This window comes from Rhinopithecus roxellana, chromosome 17 (genome assembly GCF_007565055.1).
Source record: "Rhinopithecus roxellana isolate Shanxi Qingling chromosome 17, ASM756505v1, whole genome shotgun sequence".
In the NCBI taxonomy this organism is placed as follows: domain Eukaryota; kingdom Metazoa; phylum Chordata; class Mammalia; order Primates; family Cercopithecidae; genus Rhinopithecus; species Rhinopithecus roxellana.
In genome coordinates, this window is record NC_044565.1 from 32,983,338 (window position 1) to 32,995,562 (window position 12,225).

The 12,225-nt window shown below is 43.1% G+C and overlaps 1 protein-coding gene across 2 annotated transcripts in view; it reads left to right on the forward strand.

Annotated features, from left to right (window-relative positions):
- Positions 1–2,682: 2,682 nt before the first annotated feature.
- The window catches only part of PPP3R1 (protein phosphatase 3 regulatory subunit B, alpha), a 73,996-nt gene continuing 64,453 nt past the window's right edge, over positions 2,683–12,225 (forward strand). Inside the window, exon 1 of one of the 2 annotated variants that reach the window (XM_030921463.1) lies at positions 2,683–3,110. In XM_030921463.1, the coding sequence (XP_030777323.1) occupies positions 3,108–3,110 (3 nt within the window). In that variant the 5' untranslated portion in view covers positions 2,683–3,107. Of the gene's footprint in view, positions 3,111–4,041; positions 4,239–12,225 lie in introns of those variants that run through there. The other variant, XM_030921464.1, reaches the window with a different exon arrangement.

Below are 12,225 nucleotides of genomic sequence, written 5' to 3' on the forward strand. Positions count from 1 at the left end.
TACAGGCGTGATCCACTTTACCTGGTCTACCCTGTTTCTTAAAACTTTCTTTTCCTTTAATTTTTTTTCTACCTAGCAGCTTTATTATTATCTCTGGGTCTCTTCTTTCTCCTATCACTAATTAAATAAGGAAAACTTTGAAGATTTCATTTTAATCTGTTTTACAGTTGATTCCCATATCTGTATTCCTTTCTAACCTGCACTTTCAGCTTCTATTTGGGTGCTTCCACTGGGATAGCTCATCAGCAACTAAAACTTTGCATCTTTAAATCTAAACTCATCTCTTTTCACTCAATAGCCAAACTTTGGACTTCTCCATTTCTCTTAATGGTAACACTATTTCCTATCATCAAAAAGAAAACTGGTCACCTTTTATTTCTCCCTCTCTGTTCCACACATCTACTATGTTGCATAGCCAGTGCATTTTTGCTTCAAGTTGTTCATATTCGCCTTTCCTTTCCTCTGCCATTGGTATCCTTTATCACCTCACGCCTACCTGTTACTAATGCTTGTAACTGGCATCCCTGTCTTAAGTGTTTCTCCCTTCAATTTATATGATGTAATTCTTTCTGATAATCATCTAAAAGCTTGTTAAATTTTCTAGGAAAAACAAGCCACAAAGATATGTCCATTACCTATTCATTTATCTAGTTATTTAAAAATACGTATGCTTCTGCAGGACTATTTGGTACCTGTTCCCACTCATACCAAGCTTTACACCAAAATTTAATGGAAAGAGACAAAAAGGAGAATGAGTGCTTATCATACTTTCCCCCCCCCCAGCATTTTGAGGCACCTATTAAAGGTGCCTTTTGGATTTACTTATCTTACTGGATTCGGACTAGTATAAATTGCCTCCAACACAACGAAATTATGGGTTGTTTTAAATCCACTGTATTCCAAATAGCTCGAATTCCTTCTTAATACATACCCCTTAGTTAAAATAATTTGATTTTCACTGAAAATGTCCAAGGGACACAAACAAATGCAGTTGAGAGAGGAAGTATTTTGCATATAGTACTTTTTCTTAAAAAGCACGTCTTTTTATGATAAAAAAACTAATTTTAAATAGTACACCTAGAAAACGTTACACATATAGCTTAGGGACTTTTTCTTGTTCTGTAATATATTGGTACCAAATAGCAACATATTTAAATCGAATATGTTGAAGAAAGTGGAAGAAAGTGTCCCTTCTTGGCCTTTCCTTGATACATTCACTGTGTGACATAGCTTGTTATGTCTAAGTTCTTTTCCTTATTCATCCTGACAAAGAAGCAAAGTAGCTCCTGAAGGGGGGAGGGGAGGCATGGAGGGGCGGGTGGGGGCTGGGGAGAGAGAGAGGCACCATTTACTCCTAGGGCACATCGCTGAGCGTTTATTAGAAAAAATGCATGCTCATCATATGGAAAAATAATGAGCACAGAAAAAGAATAACGTTCTCACATAAGGAGCATTAAGACTTTAAAAAAAAAAAAAAACACAATGGCTTTTTATAAAACGACTCAAAGACTTTATCAATAAGGAGTTTCCGATCACTCAGAAAACATCCTCTCTCTCTCTCTCTCTCTCTCACACACACACACACACATACACACACACACACACACAGAAACACACAAGAGCGCGCGCGATTATCAAGGCTTTAAAAGGAATAACTGGTTAAAATAGTTGCAAAATGTTTTCTTGGTTATCCTCATCACACCTCTCCTGGCAGCTTTATTTCTTCTCTCGAACATAAATTTCCTCCTTATGTTTTTCCGGATGTAATTTCCTATTGTAATCTGAATTTTCTGGGAAGATAATTGCCACAAGAGTGGATACAGCTCTACTAAAAGGATAAGCGGGCAATCTACATTCTTTTTTTTTTTTTTTTTTTTTTTAAACAAAGACCGATGGACTCCGCCAAAGGGGAGTCTGGACGGTTTATGCGAATGCAGAGCTGGGTGGAAAGTCTTTCTGCGAGTGGGAAGTATCTCTTCTCCTCGTTTGTCCAGGTTCTCCCCATGCCTCGAGCTGCGGCCAGCTTTGGCTCGCTTCCCTGTCTTTACAACCTGGTTCCTGACTCTGCCAAATCATATTACAGATGGGCCTGCGGGTGCTGCACCGGGGCGACAGCAGTCCTGAGGGGCCGTGCAATTCTGTAGTGGATCCAAGTCGGTACACGGATACACAGATACCTTTGACTGCCTCTCGCAGGACTTGGATTTTTCCTGTTTTTTTTTTGGTGCGGCATCACACTAAGACTGTTCCTCTGCTCCTCCTTTCCCGCAAGGCTTCCAATCCAGGGCCGAAGTCCCCCTTTCGCTAGCACTCGCGCACCCCGGCGCTTCCTCCCTCCCGGGAACCCTCGCATTTCCTCCTTCCCCTCCTTGTCTTGCCTTCTTCCCCGCCCGCCTCCAGCCACATGACAGGAAGGGCTCCGCCACGCGACGTCACCGACGTCCGCGCCCCCGCCCCTGGTCTCCCCCCACCAACCCTGCACGCATGGGACGGCCGGCTGAGGGGCGAACGTGGTCCGCGCGCGCAGCGTTCCCCAACCAGAGCTCGCCAGAGCACCGCGGCAGCCGCCGCCGAGCGGGGCGCGCGGGTTCCCGGATGTGCGGCGCTCGCGGAAGCCCCGCCCCCGCCGCCGGCCCGCGCGCGCCCCCGCCTCCGCCCCGCGCGCGGCAGCTCTCCGCTCTCCCCTCCCTCTACGCCCTCCCCCTATTTCGTGCCTTGAGGTTGCGGGTCAGCGCGAGCCACTGCAGTGAGTCCGTCACGGCTCTGGCGCGAGCGCGAGGCTGCAGCCCCCGAGTCTCCTGGCCCTCTTCGCCCTTTCTCCCCCTCCTTTCTTCCTCTCTGCCTCTCCTGCCTCTCGCCGCTGCTCCTCCAGCGCTCTGTGGCTCTGAATCTCGACCTTAATTTATTTCCCTCTGCCCTGCCCGTTCCGTCGCGTGCCCAATCACCCGGCCGGCGCGGGCCCCGCGGCGCCGCCTCCCCTCCCCCACGCGCGCCCCCTCCCCGCCGGCGACCCGAGGGCCGCAGCTGGGCAGCCGCCGCCGCTTCCTGCGAGCCCGCCTGAGCGCGACACTTCTCCGAGCCAGCGAGCCGCCGACCCGCCGAGCAAAATGGTGAGACCTTGGCTTCCTCGATGCACTATCCCTCCCCCTACTGCCGCCGTCCGGGTCGGGTGCGGGGGCGAGTCCTTACGCCCCTGGTCGGCTGTCCCCCGTGGAAAATTCCAGAGACCCAGGCCCGGCGGGTCCCGCGGCGGTTGCGGGCGAGCCCGCGAGGGCGGCGGGGCGGCTGCTGACAGGACGGCGGCGGGGCCCCCGCGCCCGCCCCCGGCCTCTGCGGGGCGCCCCTCCGCCGCCCGGCCGCCGCCCCGCCATCGCCCCACCCCCGCGGCGCCGTTCCCGCCGGGCATTGACCCCCACCGGCACCCCCGGCCATCAGCCCGGCGCGCTCCCCTTCTTTCGACCCTCCTCCACGTGGAGCCCCCCTCCCCTCCACGCTCACTCTGTTTTTCAAGTTCGAGGGTATTCTGAAATCCTATGAGAATAACAATATGTGACAAATGGCGCTTTACATAAGACCCACTTTCTCTCCAGAGCTGCTGCTTCTCCCACTCACTCCCTATTTCCCAGCAGAGAGTCTTGGCAGGGAACCCTGCCACTCACTTCTCCTCTCCTGCGAGCGTCGGTTTAGCTGCCGTGCGCAGCCTTGCGGGGTTTCCTTTCGCTGCTGCTTTCCTCGCTGCCCTGGCGAACCGGAAAGATCCAAGGTGTTCACGAAAACATACGCGAACTTGGTCTGGGAGAAATGGGGACGCTTACTTTTTCATGCTTTCTTTACTACCAAGGGTTTTCTCATTTTCTTTGCTACCTTCGTGTGTCTCTGTCTTGGAGTGGTTGTTTTTGAATCATGGCGAATTAAATTTGTCTTTCCTTACCCTCACATTAATCCCTAGGTAGAATTTGCTGCTGTAGTGTTTCAGACCGACGCTAGGGGTGTGTCTCCCGTCTCTGTCGCTGTAGCCAAGAAATCAACGACGCCCTTTTAGCCTGTTACCTTACCGGTTCTCTCGCTCGGGGAAGCCCTTGTCGTTAGCTTCCTCTTTGTAATCAAGAGTTGTATACACAGTAGAGAAAGTTCAGAGTGCTATTCCGTGTATATCAGATACTCCATCATGTGATTCAGTTGTTAGGCTTTCTCTAAAAGTCTTTGAACAGTTGTCAGAAGACTTAAACTGGTTGACGGTGGGTAATTTCTTGCATATTTTCACTGTATGGTATCCCACCCTGTATGTAGAATTTAAGTGCTTCAGTGTATGTGGTGAATTACTGAAGGGAGAAAAGCTGTTGCTTACAACTTAAAATCGATTTGGTGGTGATAGGGAAGAAAGTGAAAGTAGAATGTTCAGGTAAGTCAGCTTTTATTTAAAATACAGGGCAAATGAGTAAGTGCTTACTGGTGCACTTAAAACCCAGATTAGAAGCAGACTTAGATGATCGCCGATTTTGATGTGTAGAGAAAGTTTTCCCCTGCCAACTTGCGAGGCAGCTCTGAGAGGCAACTTTGGCACCCGAAAGTCACAAAACACTTTAGGAAGATCATAGCCATTCATCGTATAATCTTTTTGTTGGCATAGTCTTTTGAAGTGAAAAATTACATTTCAGTGCTTTAATAGAATTTCCTTACGCACATACTTTACTTGAAGGTCAGGATCTTGAAGATCTTTGTTCATTGCAGGGAATGTTTTTACTTAGGTTTATAAACAACACATTTGAGGAACAATGATCTAGCCTTTTGTTGTTTATGTATTATGTAGCGAAGTGATATGGTTTCCAAATAGTAACTCTCTTGCGGTGCACCCTCTCCTCTGTTTTTTGAACAACAGACTGAATTTGGGAAATTCTCCTTTAGCTCTTAAATTTCTTATTTTCCTGTTACTCTGTTTTCTTGTCTTTTAAAATATTTTACGATGTATCAAACGATATTGTTTCCTGCCAGGTCAATATGTTCCTTTTCTTTCCAGCTGCCTTTTCAGTGTTTATTTCCTACTTCAACTGTTGGTTTTTTCTTTTTCTTTTTTCTTTTTTCCCTCTTTCATCCTCCCAATACCATTTCAGAACCTACGTAATGTTGGCAGTGGCTTTCCAACTTTAGGGTTATTTTGGTCTGTTGAATACAGTACTGGTTTGAAAGTATCAAGACCATACTCGTAACTCAACTTTGCCATATGGGATGTCGATTAACCCAAATAAATCAGGCTTTGGAATGATCTGGTTAATTTTTCTGGTTAATTGAACATGCAATTCTGAAAACTTTCACACCCTTTGGAAAAATCTGTTAGAACTCTTATTATTTACATTTTGTCAACAGCATTTACAGTATTTATGAAGTATCACTAGTTATTTCAAGTATGGAGAAAGTAAAAAGGCTTATAAGATTTAATTGAACTCTCAAGGATCTTTTCTGACAGGTATTTAGTTGGTGCCTTAAAAGCAGTTTATTTCTTTTGTTTTCTGAAAGTTAAAGTCTTTCCCTCCCTTCACCCTTATTTGAGTTTTTTTTTTTTTTTTTTTTTTTTTTTTTTTTTTTTGAGACGGAGTCTCGCTCTGTAGCCCGGGCTGGAGTGCAGTGGCCGGATCTCAGCTCACTGCAAGCTCCGCCTCCCGGGTTTACGCCATTCTCCTGCCTCAGCCTCCCGAGTAACTGGGACTACAAGCGCCCGCCACCTCGCCCGGCTAGTTTTTTTGTTTTTTTTTTAGTAGAGACGGGGTTTCACCGTGTTAGCCAGGATGGTCTCGATCTCCTGACCTCGTGATCCACCCGTCTCGGCCTCCCAAAGTGCTGGGATTACAGGCTTGAGCCACCGCGCCCGGCCCTTATTTGAGTTTTAAATTGTTAAGTGTCCAGGGAGAATGAAGGTTATATGTTAAAAAAAAAATTCTGTAAATACTGAGCTCCTAGGAATTTCTCCTGAACCAGGTGTTTTATATCCGTTTTTGTTGAAATAGATAATACGGATTTTGTTCTGGATACTTATATGAACATAATATAAAGGTAGTTTTACGTTTTGTTTCTTAAGGGAGCTTTAAATTTTATAAAGACCTTTTCGTGTCTTTGTGCTTTTAAACTTGTAAGTTTTTTTCATCTCCATGATCTGCACCTAGAACTTAAAACAAATTTATTGCCATCTATAACTGTATGTAGAGTTTTACACAACATATTCTAGTTCAGATTCTGTGGCAAAGGCCACTTTTTAGAAAAAAACAACCTGTCTTATGACCAGCGGGATTAAAATTCACATCTGTCCTGAGAAAATTTGTCCACTCATTTTGTCCCATAGTGAATGAGAAAATTAAAATGGCTCAAGGTATAAGGTAAAAAAACTGACTAAGGGTCAGTCAGCAATGAGAGGGACAGACAAGTATGGAAGGATCAGGCAACTGTTATAGGTAGTAAGGCAGTATAAGGAAGTCACCTTGGGCCAGGAGGATTAAGTCAGACCATGGTCCCAGACTCTGGGGCAAGCTACAGGGATTCATTTCTATCAACAAATACTTGCAGATTTTGTCTGCTGTTTACTGGTTATTGTGCTGTCTGTTGTGGAGGATATTGCAATGATTAAGGCAGGTTTCCTACCTTCATTTAAGTAGAGAATGTAAGACAATGCCAGTAACTGTGAAGTAAGTTAGCGTATGATGAGTGTCATATGAATAGTACACACAAAGCATGATAGAAATTTAGGAAGGAGCAAGATCATTTTCACCTGGGATTAGGACAAGTTTTATGAAGGAGGTGACAATTGAGCTAGCTGGGTCTAAAAAGATCAGGGTTGCAGTAGGCAGAGTTGGAGGCATCTAGAAGAAGGCACTTTGAATCCTAAAGGTAGGAAGAAACTGTACATTTGGAGCGCTGATTCTTAAAAAATGGTTCCCAAACCAACAACAACAGCATCATCTGGAAACTTGTCAGGCCCCACCCTGGAACAACTGAATCCAAAATTCTGGAGATGAGCCAACAGTCTTAAGTTTTATAGGTCTTCCAGATGATTGTGATGTGGGCTGAACTTTGAGAACCACTGTTTAGAGAATAGGAAGGAATGTGTTTATTTAAAGTTTAGTCAAATGTCTGTTAATATACCTAGCACTAACTATATGTACATAAGACATGATTGTTATCTCCAAGGAAATTAATCAAGTAGGGTAAATAAGACAGTGATTATGCAGTGTGCTGTGTGCTATTAACAAACATGGGATGCTGTAAGAGCACATGGGAAGAGGCTTAATCCACACTGGGAATGAATGTCACTTAAAGCTTCCTGGAAGAGACGGTGTCTGAACTGAGTCTTTGAGTATTTAGCCAATGAGGAAGGGCACACCACATAGAGAGCTTCTGTTAGAAGTCATGGAAGCATGAGCTATACAAGCTATCCAGAGAACTAAAGTATTAGTTTAGCGTGGCTGCAGAGGAAGGGGGTAGTGTCTGGTGGTTTGACACTAGATCATAGAGGGATTTGCGTATCATGAAGGAGTTAACCTTTTCTTTCCTGAAAGCAATGGGGAGTTATTTTCAAGCAGGAGAATGATACTATCTCATTTACTTTTTTAAAGAGACCATTCTGATGGCCCTATGGATAATAGGATAGATGAATCTAGACATGGGGATTAAGAAATAATTGCAGTAATTTATGTGACACAGAAGAACGTGAAAGAATACAGTAACAATGCAGATGGGGAGAATACAGTAACAATGCAGATGGGAATAGTAGGGACCCTACAGGAGATACATTTAGGTGGTAGAAGAAAGAACTTGGTAACTATTGGATTATGGGGAAGAAAAGAGGTGGTGAATTCTGCTTTGGTTTCTGGCTTTGGATAATGCTATCCACCCAGCAAATATTTATTGAGCACCTACTTGGTTAAGGTTAGGTTTTAGGGATACATGGGGAATACTGTTCCTGTCCTGGAGAAACTTCCAGTTTGCTGGGATGACTATTGTTTCATCTCTAGTCTTCTATTATTTGGTAATTAGTGTTTGGGATGCTATGTTGCAAGATTCCAAGTTGAATAGGATAGAGTGCTGTGAAATATTAACAATGCCTGCTAGGTACATATCATGGCCTAGGAGATAGCAGAAAGAACTTGATAGCCTGGAGGTAGAAGGAGGCACATGTGTTTGAACAGTGATTCTCAAGAAGTGGATCCTGGACTAGCAGCATCAGTATCATCTGGGAGCTTGTTAGAAATGCATATTCTCCTAGGAGATGTAGGAGAAGGTTTTGGGGTAGTGATGAGAATTTTTATTTTTGCATATGTTGAATTTAAAGGAATCATGGGTTGGTTAGGCACAGTGGCTCATCCCTGCAGTCCAAGCACTTTGGGAGTCCGAGGCAGGTGGATCTTGGGCTCAGGAGTTCCAGACCAGCCTGGGCAACATGGTGAAAGCCCATCTGGACAAAAATACAAAAATTAGGCAGGCAAAGTAGCACACGCCTGTAGTTTCAGCCACCCAGGAGGCAGAGGTGGGACGATAGCTTGAGCTCGGGAGGGAGAGGTTGTGGTGAGCCAAGATTGCGTGACTGCGCTGCAGCCTGGGTGACAGAGCAAGACTGTCTTGGGGGGCAGGGGGTGGGGAGGGAATATTAATCTTGGGTTATCTAGGTGATTATGGCCAACAGGTAATTGGCTGTCTGTATCTGGAGCTCAGAAGAGACATCTGGGGCTTGCAATAAAGATTTGAGCATTGTCTGTGCATTTATATTAGGTAGTAGTTTAAGCCATGAAACTGGATGAAATCCTGTATAGAGAGAATATAAAATGGGAAGTGAAGAGAGTAAACTCTAAAGATGGTACACGTAAAAATGCAGGTAGAGGACGAGGAGCCTGTGAAGTTTGTCATTGAATAGCCTGTGAGAGAATTGGGAAATGAGCAGCATGATACCAGATTGAAGGGAGTTTTAAGGAGGAAGGAGTCAGCAGTGAATAAATACTGCAGAGATCAAGAAAGATAACTTAAAAAGATGTCTTTTGGAGATAACAGGAGAGTTTTGATGACTTGGGCAACAGTAGTTTGTTGTAATGGTGGCAAGGGAAGCCAGGATGTAGTGAGACATTGAATTTAGATTGCTCTTTAAAACTGAGTAGCAGAGAGGATGAAAGCTAGAGAATTTAGTGTTGAGGAAGGATTTATCTTTGGATTGAAAGAAAAAAGCCGGGCACGGTGACTCACTCCTGTAATCCCAGCACTTTGGGAGGCCGAGGTGGGCGGATCACGAGGTCGGGAGTTAGAGACCAGCTTGACCAACATGGTGAAAGTCCTCTCTACTAAAAATACAAAAATTAGCCGGGTTTGGTGGCGCTCGCCTGTAATCCCAGCTACTTAGGAGGCTGAGGCAGAAGAACCACTTGAACCCGGGAGGCGGAGGTTACAGTGAGCTGAGTTACAGGCTGCCAGTGCACTCCAGCCTGGACGAAGAGCAAGACTCTGTTTCAAAAAAAAAAAAAAAAAAAAGAAAGAAAGAAAATGTCAGTAAAACAGGAGAGATTATCTTTTGCATCTTTTCAAAGAGAAAAGACAGGATTATTGACAACTTAATGTCTCCAAGGAGGTAGAAGGGAGTATATGACTCTCCTTAGACAAGAAGGGGAATTTTTCTTATCCTTTTAATATGAAAAGGAAGGAGAAAAAGATGAAAACTATTATGTAGGTCATATAAGAGTTTAGGCTGGAAAGGAAATCATGTGTTAAGTTGTAAATGGTTTAACTGTGAGTTCAGTTTGGTCCCACTGGGGAACCATTGATTAATCTGGAAATAAGATGCTGGGTGACTTGGAAAGGGTGGAAACTAGATGAGGTGAGTTCCACAAAGGAATACTGCTTTGTAGTATTACAAGTATGAAGTTATGAGGATTTGAAAGCAAATAAAAATGGAGGCATTTTAAATACAGAGTTCAAAAGAGTTAGAAACTGATGAGGAAACAGTCATGAAGGATGACCTAACCTAGTGATTAGATATAAAGCTGGCACACTACAAATAAAACCAGGAAAGTAGGAGTGAGTTGCTGGTTAGAAGTAGTGTTAGAAGAAGGTGAGCTTGGTTTTAGATAGATAGTTAGATAGGCTTGAGACATTATACTGTAATTATTTAACAAATGTGATATGGAAAATAAACAGAATATTTTTTTTTTCTTTTTGGAGACAGAATCTTGCTATTTTGCTCAGGCTGGAGTGCAGTGGTGCGATCTCAGCTCATTGCAGCCTCCACCTCCCAGGCTTAAGCCATCCTCCCACTTCAGCCTCCCAGGTAGCTGAGACTACAGGTACACACCACCACAGCCAGCTAATTTTTGTATTTTTTGTAGAGACAGGGTCTTGCCATGTTTCCCAGGCTGGTCTCAAACTCCTGAGCTCGAGCAATTCGACCACCTCAGCCTCCCAAAGTGCTGGGATTACAGGCGTGAACCAGCAGGCCTGGCCTGGAAGTAAAATATTTGAGTCAGGGTAATAGCTGCTTGGATAGTTGTAAAGATGAAGATTAAGAAAATACTGATGGACTTGGTCATTAGAGGAATATTGATAATTTTTAAGACTAACTTCAGTCATGTCCTAGGTGACAAACTTAAGATCGCAGGGGAATGTAAACTCTGTGAATGCAGAAGCCTTGTCTTTGTCTTTTCATTCTTATATTCCAGATAGGCTTGGTATATAGTAGATGGTAAGTACTCTTTGAAGGAGGAGTATGTGAAGTGGACTGAGAAAATAGGTGCTCATTGGACGTTGAAGGCAATGAGTGTCAGTTCCTTTTTTTTTTTTTTTTGAGACATTTATGAAAGACAAAGGATAATTAACCTCAGTGGTTTACAGTTGGAGTAAGTTCTGTTTTGGTAAGGGAAAGATGTGGATGTTCTTGAGAATTAGAAAAGCCAGGAGAGGGAGCTGTAAGAGCGTGATTAATGGAATGAGCTCTAGAAAAGTTAGAAAGAAGAGGGTAAAAGGAAAGGATAGACGTTAAAAGAGAGAGAAAAAATCAGAGTGAAGAGAAATAGGCCATGACAACAGATATGTTTTAATAATGGAGTTCATACCAGGTGGCCTAAATCGTCTTAGTATCTCAGGATAATTTGAGGCAAGTTAATTTGCTGAGGTTGACATTGAGGCTGAGGGAACTGGGGTGGTTTTGAGGGGTGAGGGCTGTGGAAGAGGATTGTGTTACCCAGTTTGGGGAATTGTTAGGCAGTTAACAAGGAGTAAATAAATATAACTAAATAGTAGCTAGGACTTCGGAGAAGGCAACAGTGGGTCAGTGACCTAGGAGATAAATCTAGAAAACAGGGGGTTTAACCAAAAAAGAGCTTAATACTTGGGCAGTCTTTGCTTTAGTAACTCAGATTTATTTGTTCTTCTGATCAATTTACATAGGTCTAAAAGGAATCATTTTTTGAGTTCAGCTTTTATGGAAGGGGGAACATGCAGTTTTAGATCCGTATTTTAATTTTTTTCCTAAAGTTCTAAAGACACTATATTAATATAGTCACTTAAAAATTCAAATAATATTGAAAGATTTAAAATGGAAAGTAAGTCTTCCCTGGCCACTCCTCCCCCAATACTAAGTTTCTTGTTTACATATTCTTTGAAGAGTTTTTTGTGTGGGGTTTTTTCCTTTTTTTTTTTCGCCTGTGGCAACATATGGATTTTATTGTAATTTAGTTCTTATTTAAAAGATTGATTGTAAGAGTTTTAATGATATGCTACTTATTACAAACTATGAGTAAACTCATAGTTTACTCCTTACAGTCAATTTTATTCCGAAGTTTTTAATGGTATTTGAAATGTAAACAATGAGTCAGAAACAATTGATAATTCTAATTAGCAATTTTATAATGATAGAGGTTGTTACTTTAACGAGGGTCTGAACTATGACCATGTTCTTAAGAAATTACTCTGGGGAAAATAACATTTTACTAGAACCTTTTTTTGTACTTACTTCTACCTAATATCTTATTAAACATCACATGGATAACAAATTCTTAAAAGAGAAAATGACCTCTGAAGTATAATGGATAAAGCATCTTTTTTAACTCAAGCCTGATTAAAATTTATTCCTCATTTTTACCTTTCCAAATAATCCTTTTCTCCAGTAGCCCTCATCTATTCTTCCCTTTCTGAATTTTCTCCATAGACTCCCGTATGTCCTCAGTGTTTGTGAGTTGACAGTATAATTCTGGCTAATTTATA